This window comes from Crocuta crocuta, unplaced genomic scaffold, assembly GCF_008692635.1.
Source record: "Crocuta crocuta isolate KB4526 unplaced genomic scaffold, BGI_CrCroc_1.0 scaffold24, whole genome shotgun sequence".
In the NCBI taxonomy this organism is placed as follows: domain Eukaryota; kingdom Metazoa; phylum Chordata; class Mammalia; order Carnivora; family Hyaenidae; genus Crocuta; species Crocuta crocuta.
The window spans coordinates 2,542,888-2,566,171 of NW_027530974.1; the positions used below are offsets into that span (position 1 = coordinate 2,542,888).

Genomic DNA, 23,284 nt, shown 5'->3' on the forward strand with positions numbered 1-23,284 from the left:
ACATGGAGAAGGTGGACAGATGACCCAAAGTCAAAAAAACACAAAACACAAACTGTTTACTCACTTTTCAGTTTGGACAGATTATTCCCTAGGGTGAGAACAGAACACATTTCATACAGAACAATGAGACCAGAGTGTCCTGTGGCCAGCCCTGAGGCCACATAGAATAAAAAGAGCCATACCTTGACACACCAAACATCTTCAATCCATGAGTAGAGTAATACACTTTATTTAATTAAAATAGATTAAAAAACAGACTGTGTAAAAGAATTAGGATTCTCAATAATTTACTAGTATTTACATTAGCAAACGTTGGTCATTAGTAGACACCATGAGGAGATAAGCACACAGAACCCAGACCCACCTGCTCAGGGGCTAAGAGGAGATGCAGTGCTTTCCTGTTGATTCCCCGCTGCAGGTCAATATGGCCATGACATCATTGAGCTTGGTAAGCAGCAGGAGAGGTGAATTTCCCGTGGTCCAGGGCTTAGAACACTGCTACCCCACGCTGCCCAGCTGAAGAGGTGCTGGCAGGACCAGGCAGGAACTCTCTTCCTCTTGAGAAGAATCAATACTCCTCAGTCCCCGCTCACGGCACCGGCTCGGCAATGGTCTCCCCTGTCCCCGCAGCCAATACGCGCCATGCACAATGACCCTTCTGTGAAGAGGCCCTTTGGCTGACACAAAACCCACAGTTTCCGGATAGAAGGTGAAAAACAGAAATGAAAGCCACACATCCTGGTTCCCAGGGAAATCCGGGATTACCTAACATTCCCTGCGTATGTTGTCCAGAACTTGGCAACCCAACACAGTCTCACAGGCAATGTTTTGTGCGCTTGTCGAGTGAAGGAATGGTGGGGAGGGATGGTGGCTGGGTGGCCCTGGGCCCACTGCACCCAGAGGAAGGCTCCTCTCCAGGAAGCAGTCAAAGAGAAAGGAGGAACGTGGCCAGGCCCTGGGTGCTGCCAGGGCACCCACATGTCCTGCAGGCACTTGTGACAGGTCTCCCACACGGGGGTGGGGAGCGAGTCCCAGGGGTGCAGACACAGGCTGGTAGTGTCGGGTGCAGAGGGAAGAGCCCTCAGAAGCAGCAGGCTGTGTGGGACTCTGATGACCTGGCTGACCTAAGGGTCAGCTCTCGCTCCAGGAAACTCCACTGCTCCACTGGCAGGACACCTGGGCCTCTCAGGCACCGTCCCCCGCAGAAGCACCACCTGGCCCAGGCCTGGGGCAGAGGCTTTGCCCACTGCCCAGCAGTCAGGGTTGAGGGACGGTGGGGGCCCAACAGAGACTCAGTCCAAAATGTCCGTCTCGAAGGGGACCAGGTGGTAATAGGATAGGTTGGTGACATAAGCTGCTGGGTCATCGCCATCCTCCAGCTCTGAGGTAAACTCACTGCCGTTCTCAAACCTGAAACGGAAGAGTTCAGAGGTGAGGGCTGGGGCTGGCTCACTGACTCCCCATCCCCACTGAAGTGGAGGAAGAAAGGGCAGAAGGTCATTGGCAGCAGGGCGCTTCAGGGTCAGTTCCAAACACTGCAGAAAGGCCCTTCCATGATGCTCTTCAGGAAGCATCAGACCAACAGGCCGGGTCCTTTAATGCATGAAGTGTGGGAAGAGCCATGATTACAAATTAATTAGGTGAAATGGACCCTTCTCCAAAGACTGTGATAGCTCTGGTTTTTACTGCCTTAGAGACTGCTATCTGTATTCATTAGCCAATATTTACTGAGGCATTCATTCATTCACAGAGCGATTATTTTTCTCTATCTAGGGATCGTTCTGTGTCTGGGGACATGGCAGTTAGCCAGGCAGGGAGTAGGTCTGTGGGTCTGTGGGAATGCACGCGTACCACATGCTGGGCCCTGCAGACAACAGCAAAGATGAGTGAGAGAAGCCACTGTGGTCACAAGCTGACAACCTAACCACATCCCTGGGACACGTTCACGGGGGGCTACAGGGACGGAGAGCAGCCGTCCAGAGAAGAGCTAGGCAGGTAGGGGAGGCAGTGGAGGTTCACAAATGGAGGGCTCCTCCTAGAGGGGGCCTTCATCTGAGAGGGGGTGTGCATGGGAGGAGGGGAGGCAGGTGAATATGTCCTCCAAATACAAGGTGACTAACACCTTCCTGACATTGATTCCCATGAATTAAAACCATTTCCAATCGCTGTCTAACGCAGACATGGCCTCCTAAGCTAGAAAAAAGACTCCAAATTAAAAAAAAAAAAGCTTCACAGAGAGAAAGAAGCCCCTGAAAGACATTCACCCCAGGAAGGGAAACAGAGAAGCTGCTTGCGCTGTTCCCACTTTCATCCTCAGTCCTGACAAAGCATCAAAGCAGGGCAGGGCAGAGGTGGGCTGAGGAGCCCCCCCCCCCCCAGGCTCTCCCAGGAAAGCGGGGCCACAGCGCACATTGTGTCCCTGGCACTAAGTAGTACTGCTGGAGTAGCTCCGCTATGCCTGGAAAGGTTTGGCATCACCAGGAAGGGTATGAACTGGGCAAACGACATGGCAGGGGGCATCTGCTTGACTGCACCGGCCAGAGAGCCACATAAGAGGCCCAGCCTGCACGTGCGGAGAGCACTGTGCAGACTCCCGCGGATTCAGAGGTGGGGCTCCCAGAGAGGCAGGCTTCCTCTCAGTGGAAGTTGAAATTTAAAAGTGTTGGAGGAGGTTCGAAATTGGACACAAAAGGCCACAGAGGTGCGTCTTCTTTAACTCCAGAGTGAGGGGGGTGTGTGTATGTGTGGGGCCTCGGTGCACGTGTAGGGGAAGGGCTGCCCCCCCCCCCGGCTCCTCCTCCTCACTCTGCCCACCCGGTGGTAGCTACAGAGATGTAGCCGTGAATGTGAGTGTGCGCAGCCAGCCAGGCAGCATGTCTGGTGGAGAGAAGACCTACTCTCCAATTTTTTATTACAGGATGTGATGTCTCTTCCGGAAAAGCAGCATTGGAATGAATAAAAAGAGGACTTTTGGGTGCAGGGAAAGGCTCAAGCCAGGGGAGGGACAGAACCAAGATGCAGCCCTGTGGGAAACAGCTTCTCACCCTTCCTACACCACCTGCCCTCAGGTCAGGTGACCCTGAGAACCCAGGCTGGGAGGGAGGCTGGGATGCTGGGGAAGGTGAGTCACCAGGCTGAGTCCGGTGGCCCTGTCAGCCCCCACTGGCCCTCACCAGGTGTGGCAAATACGTCTGCTCCTAACCTGTGAGGACAGACTGGGGGCTGCCTCATCCCTGAGTGAGTTTCCTGGAAGCCCGGCCACCACTCCAGCCAGCTAGGATGGTCACCAGGCAGAGGCCCCACTGTCACGCTGACTCACATCTCTGGTAGGCATATCCCTCCCATTCCCTGAATGCAGTGGGGTGTCCCTGTCCTGTGAACTGGAACCTGCCCTCCCACGGAAGCATGGAGACTGCCTGCTTGGCTTTACGGCACAGGTCCTAATGGCAGGCTTGACAGCACCGAATTCACCGTGTTGGGGCCAAATGGTCACTCCTGGGTACCACTGAGGACAGCTGTGGCAGGGAGGCAGAGCCTTGTTACTCACTCATCATCTCTCTGTGACCTCCCACCCCATCGTCACCCCCCTCACCTGCCTGGAAGCCCTGTGCAGTGTTAAAATAGGCTGCTTCTGAGAGAGCCCAGCAGCAGATCGTTAGCTCAGCTGTGCTGCTCTACATTAGGCACCTAGAGAAAACCCTGGCAAGCCCCAGTCAGGAATTCCCTCTAAATGCTCCCCTGAGCCGGGTGGAGGCAGACATTTCTTTGTTAAGCTTTTCTGGTACCACAGGGCTTTTTATTGCTCACTTCCTGCCAGCTGGGCATCCTGGAGCCAGGGGGCCACAGACTGGGGGTGTATCATGCTTGTCCATGTGAAGCCGCGGGGGTCACATGACCACCCTTGCCTTCTCTCTGAGTGCCTCTCCTCAGCAGAACTCTGCACAGTTCAACTGGCTTGTCAAATTGGGCCAGGTGCAGAGATGGCCTCCTAAGGCCTCCTGATGGTGGAAATGGTCCCCCTTGGGAAGACTGTGGGGCCAGAGCCAGGACCCTGCAGGGTGATGAGGAAGGGTCTCCACCTGTTTCTCCTCTGCCAAGATACGCCCTCACCAGAAGTTCCTCCTGTGAAGCTAAAAGGCCTCTCCTTTCCATCACCCTGCTTAATATACAGCCATCTTGTTTCCCCATGGTGCCAGCCCTGTGCCAGCATGGAGGACCTTTAGGTCAAGAACTATGAGCTACCTATATACACATACAGTGGGTGCAATGCCATGTGGTGCCATGCAGAAGAGACAATAGCATTTCAGAGAAGGGCCACCCCTTGCAGCCTCACGAGCATATCCTTTTACACAAGCATTTCATGACATCGCCATTGTGAGGGATCCCATCCAACTAGGCAAGTGGGCGCTGCTGGCCAGAGCCAGTTCCACGGGCCTGACAAGGCTCCTGCTGTGTGACACAGCAGTGGTCCAGTAGAGAAAGCTCCGGTCACCTGTACATCCTGGGGTCATGCTCTGCTCTGCAGTCTGCTGGCCTGCGTGTGTCTCAGCACATGAGTCTTAGTTCATTTTTATTTGCAGCTCAGCGGCTGCGGCAGGATGTATGACTCCAAGGCCCCTTGATCCCAGGCTGTGCTGCCCATGCATCACCCACAGGGAGACCCTGAGCACTCAGAGCTGCCTGCGGGGGCTCCTGGGCCAAATGTCTCACAGTCACCATCTGAGATCTTTACAATGACCCTGTGAGAGCATAGTGGGCCCCACTCTGAAGAGAAGAGAAGCCGGAAGAGGTTAAATAGCTTTCTGAAGCTCACACAACCAGGAAGAGCCCTGGGATTGGCCTGGGAGGTCAACAGAAGCCAAGGTGTGATGTCCCCTCAAGCTGCCTCCCAAGGATCCCCAAGGACATGACCTGGATGTGCACCAATGATGGAGGCTGTGCCTCTCGGGGACCCCAGGTGTTGGGCTTTCCTAGAACACTTATTATGGTCAAAGTTCCTTGTTATTAGAGGAAGAACAGGGGAGGCAGTGGTGTGGCTGGTGGTCCCACCTTCACTAATCAGACTCCACTAATCAGCAGGCCCAGCAGGGCCAAGCCTTAGCCCATGGGCACACAGAGGGCACCTCAGAGTCAGGAGAACCTCCAGCCCTGCGATGTAAGACCATGCAGGTGACGCTTCTCCCATCCCAGGAGACCAGGCCCTTTGAGTGAGGAGGCTTACAGCCCCCATAGCCCCTCAGGGCCCAGCACAGAACAGACCTGAAGCCTGGCAACCTCTCCTCAATGCCCCCTCACAGCCAGCTGCTTGCTCCCAAAGGGTTTATTTATCAAGCTCTCACTGTCCCCTAGAAGAGGCAAACATTAGATATTAGGTATTTAGATAAGAATCCAAATACAGGTAGGATGGCTCAATGATCTGGCCATATCTACTTCCTCTAGAGCTCTGTCTGGGCAGTGAGCCCCAGCCCCCAGCACCAGCTGACCATTCAGGGAGCCCTTCTATAAAATTATATTCAAATCAATGTACTTACAAATGCTCTGCGGGATCCACACCCAGGTGTTGGTCTTTTCCGTTTGGTATACTGTGGTCAATAACAATTGTTTCTGTATTTGCTAAGCAAAATCCATTGGACCTCATGATTTCTGAAAAATGAGAGCAACAAAGTAAATATGCAAGAGAGGCCATAAGTTTTGGGCTTATACCAATCTCCCGACATCCCCCTCTGTCTACTGCCCCAGATTCTCCCCCACACTGTGAGAGAACATTCTGCACCCCAGAGACCCATTCTGGAGCTCTGTCACACAGATTCAGGAGCTGATGCCAACCTCCACAGAAACCACACCTGTGGGCCCCACGCAGGCCAAGAAGCACACTGCTACCCCCGAGAAAGATGCCCTGGTTGTACCAGCCCTGTCCAGATGCCTTCCCCATTGGTTTAAAGCTGGGGTATAAAGAGTACTGAGCTCACGTCTATTGGTCTGGGTTTGGGTCCGGGTCCATCACACACTGCCATGAGGCTCTGCACAGGGTATCCAATCTCCCCTGTGCCTGAGATGCGGATAACACTGTCTACCACCCTGGGTTGCTGTGAGGGTCAAATGAGATCAGTATGCATTTATATTTATATTTAAGTTTATTTATTTATTTTAAGAGAGAAAGAGTGTGCGAGCAGAGTAGGGGCGGGGAAGAGGGGGGGGAGAGAGAGAGAGAGAGAGAGAGAGAGAGAGAATCCCAAGCAGGCTCTGTGCTGTCAGCAGAGGCTGTTGTGGGGCTCAAGCTCCCTAACTATGAGATCATGACCTGAGCCGAAATCAAGAGTCAAATTCTTAACTGACTGAACAACCCAGGCACCCTGAGATCAATATGCATTTTAAACCAATGGGCAGATTCACTTTTTTACTTTATATAATTCTGTACACAAATTGATTTTTTTTTTACCTGCAAGCACAAATTTTGGTAATTTAAAAAGGCCAACAAAGAAAACGTCTTCATATGCCTACATAGGCTGTTTGGGGTTAGCTTCTGAGGGTGGAAGTCTGGTGCTTACCCAGCACTGGGAGAGGAAAGAAAAGGGATGCATGAATGGGTGGTAGCTGAAACAGCACCAGCTCGGGGCCCAGACACTGCGGCTCAGCCCAACAATGAGTTCCATGGTCTTGGGATTCAGCATCCTCAACTGGAAAATTTCAGAATAGTACTGGGTGATCTCCTTTGAAAGGAGCCTTTCAACTCTGAACTCCCATGAACTTCCAGATTCCATCACGTCATCTGGTCCATTTAAGTATGAGGAGCCAGTGTGGCTTGATTCACCTGTAATATCTGGTGTAGCTTGTATTTACATTTCCCCAGGGAATGTGTTTCTGTCACTTCAGTAGGTTAAACACACTCCAAGAATATATCTGGTAGCCATTACCAGTTCTCTTTGTTGTAGTTCTCCAGCCCTCTCTGAGGCTGGCTTAGCTCCTAACCTCAGCTCTTAGCTAAGCTTCATGTTCATGACCCTTGTCTGTCTTCTCAAATCAGGCCTTCTATTTACTTCACCTTAAAAAGCATGCTTAAGGGGCACCAGTCAATTAAGCGTTCAACTCTTGATATCAGCTCAGGTCATGATCTCACAGTTCATGAGTTCAAGCCCCGCATTAGGCTCTGCACTGACAGTGCGGGGCCTACTTGGGATTCTGCCTCCCTCTCTCTCTGTCCCTTCCCTGCTTCCTTTCTCTCTCTCTCTCTCTCAAAATAAGTAAAAATAAACTTTTAAAAATGCTTACAATAGACTCCAAATTTCTGTGGCATTCTCAAATTGGAAGGATTAATATTTTCCCATTCAAGGTCTAACACATAGAAACACACACAGCTCGAAATATCTTCCCTCTCCTACTGGCCTAGCCCAGCCAGCAAGACATCCCTCACTGTCCACAATCTCAGTGGGCATCTGATGCAGTTGTCTGGGGGACTGTTTCTTTTTTTTTTTCCTTATATCTTGTATTATTCGATTAAATAATTTAGATTATTTTATTCCCATGCATGGATTTGTTTTCATAAGTATAATTATAACTTCCTATTTATTTGTAATCTTTCTAGGTATTGGTTCTCAGTTCTCCGAATTTTTCTCCATACTAAGAGAATTAGGGAAACTACACAAAAATGAACAAAGAAAAATGGGAGATTTCCTCCTTACCCCCACAGGACTAAAATGACTCTTGCGCAGTCAGATTTGCCAAGGAATTGCTAAAATATCTTCTTGACTTTCTGCAGAAATGACAGCTCAAGTTCCTTTGGTTTTTTGAAACACCAGCCCAGTTAGTCACACTCTGGGTGACATCAGCACATTGCTCTTCCTGCCCACCCCACCAGGTCGAAGCCAGCCCACCTGGTGCCCACCCGCCTTCCCTGTGCAAGAACAAGCATGGAGACTCATGGAGAGCCTGAGTCACTAGATGGAGCACCAAAACCCAAGGAGAAGTCAGTGCTTGGAGCCTCTGGGAGCAATGGCATTTCTATGTGAGAGAAGATGACTCTGAAGATGACTAACTCTTAACAGGAAAGACTGAGATTCCCTCGCCACTCAAATAAAAATGCATGGCAGCAAAGAACCACTTGCTTTATTGAGTTTTACTAACTGACTCAAGTATGTCTGTCTCAGAAGCACATAAAACCTCAGCCAACTGACAGCTTCCCACCCCTTCTCCCACCCCTTTGCTAAGGGAATTTGGAGGGGAAAACCCTACAAGTGAAAACAAATGTAGATTCAGCAAAACATTTCTGAACACGTTTCTGAAGAGTTGCCTTGCATGGGACCTTCTGAACTTCCTAATCTTTCTTAAATGTGAAATTTGGAGTTCTAAAACATGGAATCTTTGCCCATCCCCCAAAACAGATTTGTAACAAATCATCCCTTAACTGCCTAGGCAAAGAAACCTCTGTACACAATCATGTGGTCTAATTGTTTGCAAGGCAAGCTGGAAACTCTAGTTCTGCTGCTTCTGCCTGGGGAACAAGTTACTTCTTGCTCAGTTTCTTCATCTGCAAAATAGGAATAATGGTGCCCATCCCAAAAGACATAGGTGGAAATGACATGAGACAGTATTTGTAAAGAATCTAACAAATGTGGAGGGTTTGAATAATAGTAGTGAAGATATCATTATTGCTAACGTCTTAGTATCTGTCATGTCATGCAAATAGAAAGAACCAAAGAAAATGTTATGATTACAGAAAAGTGTTAACCTCCGAAGCCTATCTTCAGACATATTTAAATGTGAATTTCTTAGGAGTCAGCTTAGTACCTATAGCAAAAATCGCTGGCCAATGTAACTGCTTTAATCACATACATGACTGATTCCATGAAGTAGTGCACTTTCAAGCTACTTTTCTGCATTCATATATGTTTTCACACGAAGAGTTCTGTTTTGCCATTTCTTAACTTTCTATTTTAAGCTAATTTTAGAATTATAGAAAAGTTACAAGAACAGTATAGAGTTCTCACAGAACTTCCCCCAGCTTCTCCTGATGTTAATATTCTACATAACTATGGTGCTGTGAAGAAAACTGGATATAATTAAATACTTCCCCTACTTGAGTGTCACAGGCTTTTTCACTGATGTCCCCCTTTTTTTTCTGTTCCAGATCCAATCCAGGACCCCTTATTGCCTTGAGTTGCTGTGTCCCAGTTTTGTACAACCTCTGACGGTTCTCAATCTCTCCTCTCATCTCTCATGAAAGCAACACTTTGGGCGGGACTGTGAGGTATTTTATCGAAGCTCCCTGGATTTGCCTGATGCTTTTGCGATGTGACCAAGGTGGTGCGTTCCAGGCAGGAATCCTGCAGGCTGACCCTGCGTCCCCAACGTGCATCCTGCCAGGGGGTGTCTGCTGTCAACAGGCCTTGTTTCCGGAATGTCCATCAGGTTTGCTTGCATAAGAAGTTTCTGCCACCTTTACTCTTTCTCTTTGTGGTTAATAAATATCTCAGGGGAGATGCACTGAGACTGTGCAAAACCTCAAACTTCTCCCCACCATCTACCAATGGATCTTTTCTGCAACGATTATAGTTGACCCTTGAACGATACAAGTTTGAACTGTGTGGGTCCACTATATGTGGATTTGGTTTTGGATAAATACAGTACAGAACTGTAAATGTCTTTTCCTTATGATTTCCTTAATAATGTTTTCTTTCCTCTAGTTTACTTTTATAAGAATATAGTATATAATACATATAACATATAAATATATGCTGTCAACTGTTTATGTCATTGGTAAAGTTTCTGGTCAACACTGGGCTACCAGTAGTTATGTTTTGGGGGAGTCAAAGTTATACATGGATTTTTGACTGTGGGGGGTGGGTGCCTCTAACTCCCGTGTTGGTCAAGGGTCAACTGTACTACTGTGGCGTTTGTCTGGTGGCGACTTTACTATATTTTTAGCTGTAGCCATGTTTTCATATGCCCCTGAGGCCATCATTCCTTCAGTTCAGTAATTCCTACATTCCTCTTTTTCAGCAGACACTAGCTCATTTCTGAAAGCATTCATAGTATAGCCACCGTCCATCCAAATCCTCTCTCCCCTTATACTTTCAGCACAGTCCCAAAGCACCCACCTCTTAATTAATTGGCTACTGGACTAACCTTGTAAGGTGAAAATTAGAGTTGAGATTGTACAGATGCTTGGTTAATGAAATATGAAATTATAGTTCATTTCCAGGAGCCCCAAACCTGAATAATTATATTTTTATGGCTTATGTTGATTAGTCCAAAATCTCGGCTGGGGTTTATGCTTAAAAGCACAGACACACCCATAGTGTAGAAAACTATATTGGGGCGCCTGGGTGGCTCAGTCGGTTAAGCGTCCGACTTCGGCTCAGGTCATGATCTCACAGTTCATAGGTTCGAGCCCCGCGTCGGGCTCTGTGCTGGCAGCTAGCTCAGAGCCTGGAGCCTGCTTCAGATTCTGTGTCTCCCTCTCTCTCTGACCCCTGCTCACTCTCTCTCTCTCTCTCTCTCTCTCTCTGAAATAAAACATAAAAAAAACTATAAGTTTTTTTTAATTCCATAAACATTTAGATTAACATGGGACGAAGAATCTTTAAGGCTGTACTGGCCCAAAGCATCCCTGAAAGGGCTACAGAGATTCCTGACTGCCTTGCTGGGGCCCTAGGATGTAGCCTGGTTCCCACGTTGCTAGTGCCTGGCGCCATCTAGTGGAGTCCTGACCACAAGGCTGTCTCAATAAAAGAAAGAAGAGGCTGTGGGTTCAGAGCCTGTGTGTCTGCCTCCCTGTAAAAAGAAGCAAGCCTCTGACAGCCTAAGTCACATGCCTGTCCCCCATGGTGCCACCTCCATAAATGCCACATCGACAGCATAAAAAGGCATTAAGTAATCAGACAGGAGAGGAGGAGGAAGGGTGTGGTGAGTCACAGGAGGCTAGGGTGTTTTCATGACTGAGTGCAATTTAGCGGGTTTTCACCACTGAGTGGAATTTAGCAGGATCTGACATATGGGCAGAGTTTGTATGAATAGAGAAAAGACAGGGGAGCCCCACAAAGGGGAGGCTGAGGGTCTGGAACAAAGAGTTCCCTGGTGACAGGATCAGACTCCGGCATGCTTGGAATGACTAGGACAGTTGGCCTTTACCATGAGCGTAAGGTCCTGAGAAAATGGATGATCCTAGGAAGTCAGAGTTTTAGAATGACCGACTTCAGTATTCAGGGTGTGTGCAGGGGCATGTTCCCTGACAGACCCTGCTCTCCAGAGCCTGAGGCTCCCCGAATCCATAAATACCCACAGGGGAACCAGCCTGAATGACATGGCTTGCCCTTGTGCAGGCTAGTTCTCCAAAGGGTTGTTCATGTTACTATAAATAAAAGTTTCCCTGAAAAGCATTTTTGAATTTACCATGGCTCATTGTCTTCCTATATTGGTTTTCTCCTTCTGTGAATAATAAAAGTACATCTTACCTCCTGGGGGAGCAAACGCCCCCTCACTGCCTGCACATCTACACACTAATTTACAGTGAGACGCACTCATTCAGACAGAGTAAGGGCTGGCTAGTCCTGAGGCAAAGATGGGAAGCTTGGGAAACTTCCAAGGGAGGAGCCCCAGACTTGGTGCCCAACAGATCAGTGCTGGTGAACAAGATGGGAGAATCTTGTTCTCCCTGGAAGGGTGCAGAGGCTTCTCTCAGCCTGCTAACCCTGAGACGGATGTCTCTGACAGACACCCTGGCCTTTGTAGAGTGTTAAGTCTTTCAGCATAGACTTACAATAGATGTTTACAGACTTCATTGCCTTCTGTGCCGACACAAAATTGTTTCAGTTTCTTCCACCCCCTGCTGTGTCCCTGCAGGCTGAAACCTGTCCTCAGTCCTTGCAAACAGACCCAGAGCATGTAGTCCAAACCTCACCTGGGATGCTACACTTACCCCTGTTAATTTTCACCTCATTAGTCTCAGCCCTTTAGGGTAAACATGGGTCCTGCGTTTATCCGAGTCGCAGGTACAAACAGAGGTACAAACGAAGACAGAGGGCTGGGAATGTTCTAGCTAGCTGCATTCCAGGAATGAATCAGAGCAGTTCCATGCAGCTCAAGTCTGTCTCTCTCATGCTCAGGGCCTTCAGGTAGCCTGACGCCACTGTTCAGCTCCTGACACCAATACAAGGCCCTCAAAGGGTTCTGTGGCTTTTTGCTGTCCAATGTGCTCAAAACAGAAAGAAAGAAGGCAAAACAGAGACACCAGTTCTGGGACTCTTCTGCTCTGGGCTAAAGAACAGAGACTTGCCCACAGTCCTGGCGACGGCATGTAAAAACCCAACATGACTGACAGGTTCCCGGAGCCCTGGCTGTGCCCTATAGGACTGGGGTCCATAGATACCCAACTAGGATAAGTGATGCCATTTCTCTTACAAAGGAAGTTTCTGGATGTCAGGTGCCAGCTACGGAGAGATGCCCAAACAACCCTGCTCTTCTGAAAACATACAGGAAGCTATGTTGGGTAGACATCAAAAGTAGCAGACCCCAACAGACTCAGGCCTAACTGCCATCCTGCTCACACGCAGTCATATCCAAAGTGTTTTCCATGCCAGAGCCCTGGGACTTGCCCATCCTGTCCACGCCACCACCACCACACAAAACTAGGAATCTCACCCCTGCTGTGTGACACACAGCTCCGTAAGGACACTTTCACCAAAGATATCAGCCACCACCATTCTGATGTGTCCACTGTCTCCCGATCACCAGGAACCCTCAATGCCTTCTTACGAGACAGCTCTGGGCTCCGACGTGCTGTCATCTGTGGACTCTTCTTCATCAACTTCCTGAGCCTTCCTCCTCCACTGCTGCTTCTTCCCTCCTCCCTGCTCCATTCAGAAATAGAATGCCGGACATAGAATCCCTCCTCCGCATCTTCCCGCAGGATCAAGACGTTCTGCAGGATCTCACCTTCAGCCAAGCTGTATCTCCTCTCACAAGAGCTTTTCCTCCCTTTCCAGCCCTGTAGCACCTCATTCGCAAGCCACCTCTTAGGGCAAAACAAGCTGACCGTCCATTGCCTGGGGGAGCCCCGCTCCTGAGGCTCCCAGGATAGAGCGCTTTTCCCCACAGAATGCCCCTCAGCAGCCTTTACCACAATCATACTGCAAAAATAAAAGTCTACTGTCCTAACAACACATGCAGCCCAGATCCAGAAAGCTACGAAACAGGGTGAAGTCCAGGCCTCCCCTCCCTTGCCATCTGCCCCTCGGCTGAGCCAGCCTGCAGCGCCTCCCAACTGACCATTCACTCTTCCTACTGCTGGGACGTCTGTCTATTTGGGGCTAGAAGGCACGGACCGGCATCAAGGCCAGTGATGTCTAACCTAGCTTCCCTGTTGTCCTGGGTGCCCTCAAACGAAATCCACTGCCACCTTATAGAAACTATCTTATTTTAGCACGCTAGACTCCTGATGCCAGTAGTTCACTTCAAAAAGCCCCATTAATGTTTTCATCATATACTATTTTTTTAAGTTTATTTATTTTGGCAGAGAGAGAGAGAGTGAGTAGGGGAGGGGCAGAGAGAGGGAGAGAATCCCAAGCAGGCTCTGCACTCTCAGTGCGGAGGCTGACTTGGGGCTCGAACCCACGAACTGTGAGATCATAACCTGAGCCGAAACCAAGAGTCGGACACTTAACCAACTGAACCACCCTCTCATGCCTCTCATTTATTATTTCTTAGGCACGTTCCAATTTATATGCCATGTTACTCGCTTTGGAAATAGGAAAAGTGTAAACTGCAGGCCAGGAGGTAGAAAACACAGCATGTTACGTAAATCAGGCGACAGCCTACACCCACTATTTTCATCCTTCCATGGCACTGTCCTTCTGGATCCCACAGACGCAGACAGCGAACTGCAAGGGTTTCTGGGAAACCGCAGCCATCAACAGCAGCACCTGCCCCCACCCCATGTCTTCCCCACAGCTCTTACCTGATATTTTCACCGGGCTTTGAAAGCTGGGTTGAATTTTATGGACATTGTCATTTTTTAACACCTGATCCAAAGGAGATCTTTCAAAGAAGGTGAGCACAACTTCTGACCTAGAATACTGGGAATAAGTACATTAATTACTAAAAGTTCATCCTCCATCGCGGTGGCCTCATCTGATGCTGACGTCCCTACACTGTTTGGACGCTCTGCGGGGCTTCACTCAGGGCACGCTCTTCATTTACTTCACGCCCCCTGTGGCAAGAATGGAAGGCCCCAGGGACAGGTGGGATGGGGTTAATGGAAACGCTGGCGAGTTTTTCTGAGCACTTGGTATGTGCCAGTGTTCTGCACTCACGTCCCTTCACCGTACGATAACTGTGGTATGTCAACCTTCCCCGTTCACAGGTGAGGAAACGGACACTATGGGAGTCAAGTGGTGACCACCTGACTCAAGCCCAGGCTCTTACTCACGACCCCACGCAAAGCTTGCAAACTTCATCTGCTAACACTCTTCTTGGCTCCCATCAACCCTCTTCTAAAACACCCGCTGCAAGAGCAGTGGGCTTCTGAGCAGAGGCAAGAAAGCAAGACCACCGCAATGGAAGGACCCTATCTCTTCCTACTCAATGCCTCCTTGGCCCCTCAGTCCCGCTTCTTCCCCAAGGAGAAAACAACGGAGCCATACCACCCCACACAAGTCTTCCTTTCCCCTGGTTACACCCCACCCCCCACCATGGTCTGAGACTTCCACCAGCTGGCCGGAAGTGTCCTGACCTCTCACCCCTAGGCCGGACCAGACGGTACTTACTTTGCAGGGCATGCTTATGATGGTCTTTAGCAACTTCTCCACTTCATTGAGCCTGGTCTCTATATCGTGTGCATCCTTTATGGCAACCAGCCCTAGAATCGATACAGAAATGCCATAAAGTCAAAAAAACAGACCAGGAAATGTGCCCCTAAATTAAACACAGAACAAGAGGCATCCCATGCCAAGTGTGCCCCCCGCCATTCTCTATAAAAGATGTCTGGGAGTATTTCCTTAGTCCTACCCTGAATAGGCCTCCTCTAAACCTTATTTTGAGTTTCAATGATCCAATGAATGATCTACGTGTGTGCCGGTGTGGACAATGTCCATCCAAAAGGAGAAGTCAGGCTGGGGATCACTCAGCGCCCTGCCAGTGTGGTGGCTGCAGCCAGGGGAGGCTGCCCAGGACCTGCCTACCCGCCGCCCCCCCCACCCCAGCTTCAGCTGACCTCACCACAAGGCATATGTAAATAGAGCCCATAGTTAGGCAAGTCATTTAAATGCTGGGTTTGGAAGGGAAAAAATCAGATCTTTAACCAGAAAAACCCAAAGTGGGTATGACTCACAGCACTTTTCAGGAATCTGAACATCTACTCTCGGGTACACTTACCAGAAGTCCCAAGTGGCTGTTAGAAAGTATAGTCTTTTGTTTGTGAAATACTAGAGCTGGCAGCCTGGAGACCCGGGGTGTGCTTCCCTCTCCCCATGAGCAGTAAAGGACACAAACCTTCCCCTTTCAGTTTCTACACATCGGGGGCCGAGGGATGGGGGGATAGGATATTCCCACAGGCACTGGCCTCTTCTCCATACTTCGTGTGACCCAGCATGACTGTCTCTGAGTCATGACCAAACCAGACGCCGGAACCCCAGAACTACTGTCATTTGCTGAATCTAAGTTTTTCAGTTCTGGTTTGGTTTTGCTTTGCAGGAAAAAGGTTTTTTGTTTTGTTTTAAGTTTATTTTGAGAGCATGGAGTGAGTGGGCGAGGGGCAGACAGAGAGAGAGAGAGAGAGAGAGGGAGGGAGGGAGAGAGAGAGAGAATACCAATCAGACTCCTTGCCAACAGTGTGAAGCCCCATGTGGGGCTGGACCTCACAAACCATGAGATCATAACCTAAGCCAAAACCAAGAGTCGGACGCTTAGCCAACCAAGCCACCCACATGCTCCAAAAGGGATGTTTGTTTTCCAGGCAAGTCATTGACTGAGACTATGTAAATGATAAAATTAATTTCCTGAGCTACATTATTAAGGCAATCAGAACATACATTGCTTGGAGCCAGGGCCCCCCCTAAACAGGAGTGAGGGCATTTCTGAAAGCCTGGGTGGTAGCAGGGGGGTCCCTCACCTCGGTCTGAGTCAGGGACAACTTTTAGTCAAGGCTGGAATTGTTCCTTCAACTTCCTAAAGAACAGGCCACCTGGGGTGTCAGAGGGGCCATCTGGCCCCGCCCACCTCCTCAGCCATGTGGGCCCAGGTGGTCAGCCCATAGCTGTTCAGGGAGCAGGAGCCCCAGGGGTGGCTGGGTGGGCTGTGGCTCACCTGCTGAGAGACCTGCAGGCTCTGTCCACACGGACACACACCCCAGTATGACATCCCAGCAGTCACCAGAGAAAGGGACTGGTCTTCTCCCCTCTTCCTTGGGTTACCAGGCCCCACCACACCACCCTGCATATTGTGGGAAGCAGAGAAAAGAAAGAAAATAGTGGCAGATTCTCAGGATGCTTCTCCTTAGGCCTCGAATTCCCTGCTTAGAAACACACACACACACACACACACACACACACACACACACACACTGTGCCACCCTTGCCACCAAAATGCTTTCATCTTCTGCTTGCGACAGCAGATTCTACACGGGAAAAGAGGGCAATGCAAAACGCACTGCAAAACTGTGTTTAAAGAGAGGAAAACTGAATAAATCGTCTCCACTGAACATTTTTATATCGTAAGACGATCAAAACTATTACTAAATGACAACCTTTATTACCTCTAGAATATAAGTTTTAAATCAACCAAGTTTATGACACAGTGGTTGTGTTTTAATAGTCTACAAGTACATTCGTAGATTAGCCTCTTGTATGATCAATGCGTGCAACATATTCAAACCCATTTTATAGAATATAAATCATAATTTAACAATCTTAAGTTAGCACAGAGGTTTATGATTCTTGCATTTTTGCCTTAAGGACATATTTTTGGTTACGTCTTTAATGTAATTAATGTTCAGCTCCTGGTTGGGTCTATAACCCCAAAGGGTAAGATTTAGTCAGATAAATGCATTCTTTTCTATACTGATCTTTTTGTAGGATGGCCAGATTTCACAAATAAAACATAGGACACCTTAGTAAAATTGGAATTTCAGATAAACAGTGAATAATATAATAGTATGGATAGACTTCTATAGAAAACTTATTGGCTGTTTATCTGACATTCAAACTTAACTTGGGGCTCTGTATTTTATCTGGCAACACTGTCTTCCTGGTAGGGTATTCCATTTGCCAGAACCAAGTAGAGAAAGGCAGGAAGTACCGGAAGAGGCCTCTGGAAGTACCTGATGAAGAACCTGATGAAGATACTGGAAAAAGTATGGGTATCCTGGCTCAGTGCACAGACCCTCCGTGACCAGCCCCACTGCACCTGCCCAGCTCTGTGCCCTGCAATTCCCATACTCTCATGCCCACCTCGAACCCAAACTTCTTGACCTTCCCCCACTTCCAGGCTCCTGGACGGGAACCCCCACCCATCCCTCAGGGGTGGGCGCATGTCATCTGCTTTGCGAAGCCTTTCCCACACCTGAAGATGGACTTCGAGCTGCCTCAGGGCTCCCAGAGAACCCCCTGACCACCTCAGTATTTGCTGCTCGGCACTGTGACTTCTCCTGGGCCTCCGGGTCTCCCCAAGTCCGCCGCACAAACCTGAGGGTAGGACGTGCCTGTGGCTCATCTCACCGTTATATGATGTCACTGAGCACAGGGCCTGACACAAGCGGGGCATCCGTGTTTGTTGGCTGTTTGCTGACTGTGTACAGTTGCATAAGAGAGCACAGAAGTCCGCTATCAGTGAACACAAGTCAAGCATGCGTTATCTTCCAAGCGTGCACTCCGTCTTGCCCATGGGACAGTGACCCTAATTCCGGCTACTCGGCACCACACTCAACCAGACTCCAGCCAGAGCCTCCTGCCAACCGGCTCTAGGTTACAGGCCTCGCAGGAGAGCTACCTCAGAGCAAAGGGGCATAGCGTGTGAGTCACCGGCCGGTCTGGCTCGATTTTATCTGTAAGGGTGTGTGGAACCACACTACTCCCTTCGACCTGTCTTTGTCTCTGAATGACAGCCAGACAGTCCTCCTTGGAAATGTGAACATGCTTCCAAACAAAAGGAGGAAATTTAACCTGGGAGGGAAGAGGCTGGAATCCCCCACTGCAAGAACAGAGAGGACAGAAGATTACTTCTTAAGCTCTGGGCCTTCAGCCGGGGACACATTTTATCATTTGCTTCTTTCTCAGGGCTTCCTGGTGACAATCAAGCCTGCAATCTGGATCATCTCCCTCAAGGTGCCATCCTCCTTTCTCTGAAGAAATGCATCCATGGCGGGGACAATCAGCACTGGCCTCTTGCGCAGCAGGGGCCTCAGCTAATAAAAGGCAGAGATTCATGAAATGATGCATCCAGCAGAAAGTGGTGAAAGCCGCCTAACAGCAGCGATACTAGCTCCACCACCTCTTAGCCTGGCACAGCAAGTCTCCCAACACCCCAAACACAGGCATGAAGGAGTCGCCACCCTCCAAGTGGCTCCTGGCTGCTTGGTCAGATGTCTGCATTTCCCTCCTGTCCTGGGCCCTGGACATCACCCTTCTCGACTGTTTTAAAAGTGCCTCCCATCCAATGATGGGAACCTGCAAGGTGTTAGGAAAATATTTTTAAGAAGATACACCCCAAACGGCCACAGTGTAAAAATGAAATAAATATTTACTTTACAATTTCTAATTGTTGGGGGCTCCTGCGTGGCCCTGTTGTTAAGCGTCTGACTCTTGGTTTCGGCTTGGGTCATGATCTCATGGTTTCTGCACTGATGCAGAGCCTGGTTAGGACTCTCCCTCTCCCTGGCTCTCTGCCCCTCCCCCCATTCACTTCCTTTCTCTCTCTCTCAAAATAAATAAATCAATTTTAAAAAATTTAAAATTCCTAATTGTTTCATACACACTGGGGCTCCTTTCAGGTTTCTGTTTCATAACTGGTAGAAACCTTAGATATCTGCTGGTGACACCCAAAAGTATTATAAATTCTCAGAATGCTACAGCGCTGATGGGTGAAGTAGTGAAGAGAACCCACACATGGCTTATTTCATTACTTTTCCATGGCAGCTGACAAGAGCGGAGCCCACCCCAAACAGACTAAGTCTACGCATTGGGGGTGCTTTCTACCTTATCGGTTGTGTTCTTCCTTTGTGATCCAACAGCTTTGGTTTTCAGTGGATAGTAACGCTTCTCCAAATAGCAGCTGTTTACAATGAATAACAATTTTAAAACTTATTTTCAAAAATATGTTTAAAAACAATAATGTAAAGACTAGGTTTTCATTCCAAATATTGTGGATGGAATGAGAATTCTTTGGAGATCTTGTTTGGCTCCACTGTAGTATCTGAGATGGTAATAACAAAAGCTACAGGCGGGCAAATGGCTGTGATTTTGCACAGCTGAATGTATATCTACTGGTAATGAGACTGTTATTCCAGAACTGGCCAGCAGGGGGTGGTAGTACTCTGTGGAACCCACAGATTTTAATCCAGTGAGGGCAGAAGGGATAATCTTCCACTTGCACATTTTAATTGTTAGTAAATTGACTCAGAAAACTTCACAGACCCTGGAAATTTTTCTAATTTCTGATGAAGCATAATCACTAATATAACCTCAATTTGTAAAATTTCAATCTACGGTTTGTGATGTGGAAATTTTAACCAGGGGTACCTGGGTGGCTCAGTTGGTTAGCATCGGACTTCAGCCTAGGTCATGATCTCACCATTCCCAAGTTCAAGCCCTGTGTCTGGCTCTGTGGTGACAGCTCAGAGCCTGGAGACTGTTTCAGATTCTATGTCTCTCTCTCTTTCTCTGCCCCTCCCCTGCTCATGCTCTGTCTCTGTCTCTCTCTCAAAAATAAATAAAACATTAAAAAGACAAAGAAAGAAATTTTAAACAGATTAGCCTAAAACAGTTAAAGATTTGAATCCAAAAGATTGATAATATGATTATATGTAAATTATAGTGCACCAGTTTAACATACATTTGGGGGCCAAAAATCAGCCTAGAGCAGCCAGAGTGCTTTATTTCTAAACTAGTTTAGCATTGCAAATTGAGAACAGAAAATGTGATTCTGTCATTTTCAGGATTCACCTCTTTATGCAATCATAAACACCTGACTTATTCTTGGAACCAACACTGAACATACTGGCATCAGCACAAAGACTTATCAGTAAGAGCTAATGTAAACAGACCAGTTTCCTAACCTCAGAAACCTGGGTCCAAAGTCCCACTATTCCAGTAAGTGGAAGCTTTGGGACGAACAGCTCTGAAAACTGAGCTGGGCTTCCTCAGGGGCTGGACTCTAGGGGTCAGAATCTAACCTGAGTGCCTTCTGCCATCATTCCAGAAATATAGACAAGAGACCTCTTGGGTCAGTTGGGAAGGAAGAATGTCCTTTTCAAAGCACCTTAAGAAGTGCCCATTAGCCTAAGAACACAAGTCTCTTAGAGGAGATTCTCACAATAGAGCCCTAGGAAAATTTTCTGGAAAGTGACCTTTCAAACGGACTCAAATAATAAATTACATTTAAAGAGTTCCTTTTCCATTTAATAAATGTGTCCATCAGCACACTGTACAGCAAGGCAGATGCCTCGGCTGAGATGAGGAATGCAGGGTTATCCTGGGAGCATAAGGGGCAGGTGTTCTTTAAGGGCTGTGCATAATATGAATTTTAGAAGCAAAATATTACAAGGGAAACATTCTTCTAGGGAAATGTTCAGTGCTGACCTTCTAAGTGCCTGTTTTCTAGGTAGGTAGTCAACATTCAAGAAGTGAAGAGTAAGAAATGATTTGCTTGAGAGCATAACCAAGCTGGTTATTCTGTGTGTACTGAAGCATCCCAATGGAGGTTCTCATTCCTGGGAGCCCGTGGTTACGCTATGCAGGTCTCCTTGTTCCCTTGTGTGTGGGGTTGCACAGCATTTCGGGAAGCTCCCAGCTGACGGTTGTCAGCCACTAGCCTACCCTCCTCCCTCTATAGACTGTCCTCGGTCAGTGATGCTCAGACCTGCTGTAAGAGGTGGGAATCCTGATGTGCATTAATTTCTCTCCCGCATCTTTCTAAGAATGAGAAGCAGGTAAGAGAAAGGAGAGGGAGGACACAGAAGGGGCAGAGAAGAAACAGCACTTCCCTGAGGATCCAAGAAGGGGCTGAGAGAAGATCCTCCCTCCTCTGCTTCTTCCTGTACCTGGAAGGTGCTCCCTTGAGTCACGTGTTCTTTTATCAACACAAGAGTGAGTGCTGGACTTACATGTGTTGGTATTTACTGTGCCCTTTCCCGGTTGCTCCTTTCCTGGGCCTCTTCATTTTCCTCCCCCCATAAAAGCACAGTTCCCTCCCTGAACTTCACACTTCATGTATTTAAGATCCACTCACTCAGCCAGTCTGTCCTCAGACATCAAAGGTATTCAGGGCACACTAGCCCATGCCAGGCTGGCCAAACAGGAAGCACATATTTACCCACACTTCCTAAAGCACTGACTGGTTCTTGCTCTGTGCCAGGCACTCTATCAGGTGGTGGGGGTGCTGTGGCCCACAAGCCAGGCAGGACCCCTGGCTCCCCAGAGCTTTCCTGAGAGCCAGGAGAACAGAGCTGTGGCAAACACTAGCCACAAAGAGTAGGGGGTCACCTGGGGGACCACCCTCTCCAGGCTAGGAAGCCGGAAGGGTGAGCAGATATAGGAGGCGGGAAGGGAGGAAAGGGTCAGGGAATGGGGTCAGGAAGTGTAGAGGCCCAAAGGAGGCTGGAAGGGGAGGACCGAGGCAAGCAGGGCCTTACAAACGGCGCTAAGGGGTTTGCCCTATGGCAGGCAGCAGGGAGCCACGGCCTCCTATGCAGGCTCTGGTCCCAACAACTCTACCCACTGGGCAGTTCTATTTCTTATGGTTAATACATATACCCACCCTAGGATTCCACATGAATCTGCCCCCTGTAAAACTGCTCCCCGGAGCACAGTCCCCAAGCATGACCCACGCCCAGCACCAAACTCTATAGTTTCTGGATCAGCAAAGCCACAGGCTTGGTCTGTAAGCATCCCACTGAGGTAATGGTGGTGACCCCCTTTGTGGACTCTCCTTAGCCTAGGCAGGGGCTATCACCATCCCTGCCTCCTAGGGACATGAGGACAGAGCCACACCTGGAGAGGGTGCTGTCAGGGGCAGCAGGCTGGACACCAGTACCTGCACTCCCTCATCTGGTTGACTCTCAGTGAGGGAAGGCTGAAGCTCCAGGGACACACAGTGCTGAGTCCAAAGCAGCTGTCCTGTGTCCACCAGGGTGCTGGGTCCTTTGTGGCTGTCACTGCTTGGGCACTCCAGCAGTGCAGCCTGCGGGTATCATTATTGCTCTTTCATCAGTCAGACACCCAGGGCTTGAGGAACCAAGCAGCTTGCCCGAAGTCACCTAGCGAGCAGCAGGTGACAGACCCAGAGTCTAAATCGTCACCCGTCTGGTTCCAAAGCCAATGCCTTCAGCCACTCAGCCTGCTCCTCTTCCGTGGCGACGGTAGACTATGACCCTGACCCCTCCCACCTGGACCCTGTGTCCCCAGCTGGACCCTCAGTCTTGCAAGGCCTTAGGGATTTTCTCCTGCAGGACACAGGAGGGGATTCTGGTGGGATTCAGACACTATGTAAAAGCTTTAATCACACATTATTCCTTCCCTCCTCCCTCTCTACCCTCTGTCCAACTGCTGCACATCATATGTTTCCTGCTGAGTTACGTACCTGCAAAGGGTGATTAAGATGTTTTGTTCTTAAGACAAATATGAAAACTTGCCAGTGTAAATCGACTAAAGAGCGGAGTGGCCCTGTCCACGGTCATGACTCAACTTAGGGGGTGGGGTAAGGAGGGCTGACTGAAGGAGTCTGTTTAGAGAATACCTTCATCCCCGCACGTGGGTCTGCGCCAGGCGTGACACATCTGTGCTGTCACCATTTAAGGGAGGCTGCAACTTGGCCAGGAAATGATGGTGCATGGGTGCCTTCACCCCCACTTCGCCCCTGCCCCGCCCATTGATCAAGGAGAGGATACAGGTGAAGTGGCTCTGGGGAGCTTCTCCGGCTGGTTCCTGGACACCGGGTCCAAGTTTCAGTGATGACAACTAGAAGTGTCCATGGATGCATACTGTCACCCAATAAAGTAAAAGCAACACAAACACCACTGAAAAGCTATTCCAGTGCATTCGGTGGACCAGCAACCAACTCCTGATAAGGACTCACTCTTCAG

General features: G+C 49.0%; 1 protein-coding gene across 1 annotated transcript in view; it reads right to left on the reverse strand.

The window, feature by feature from the left end:
* Window positions 1–213: 213 nt before the first annotated feature.
* Window positions 214–23,284, reverse strand: part of PXDC1 (PX domain containing 1) — a 29,065-nt gene continuing 5,994 nt past the window's right edge. Inside the window, exons 2-5 of the mRNA XM_077770033.1 lie at window positions 14,760–14,851; window positions 13,952–14,069; window positions 5,532–5,643; window positions 214–1,410 (exon numbers count right to left, since the gene is read on the reverse strand). Of these exons, the coding sequence (XP_077626159.1) occupies window positions 1,293–1,410; window positions 5,532–5,643; window positions 13,952–14,069; window positions 14,760–14,851 (440 nt within the window). The 3' untranslated portion in view covers window positions 214–1,292. The remainder of the gene's footprint in view (window positions 1,411–5,531; window positions 5,644–13,951; window positions 14,070–14,759; window positions 14,852–23,284) is intronic.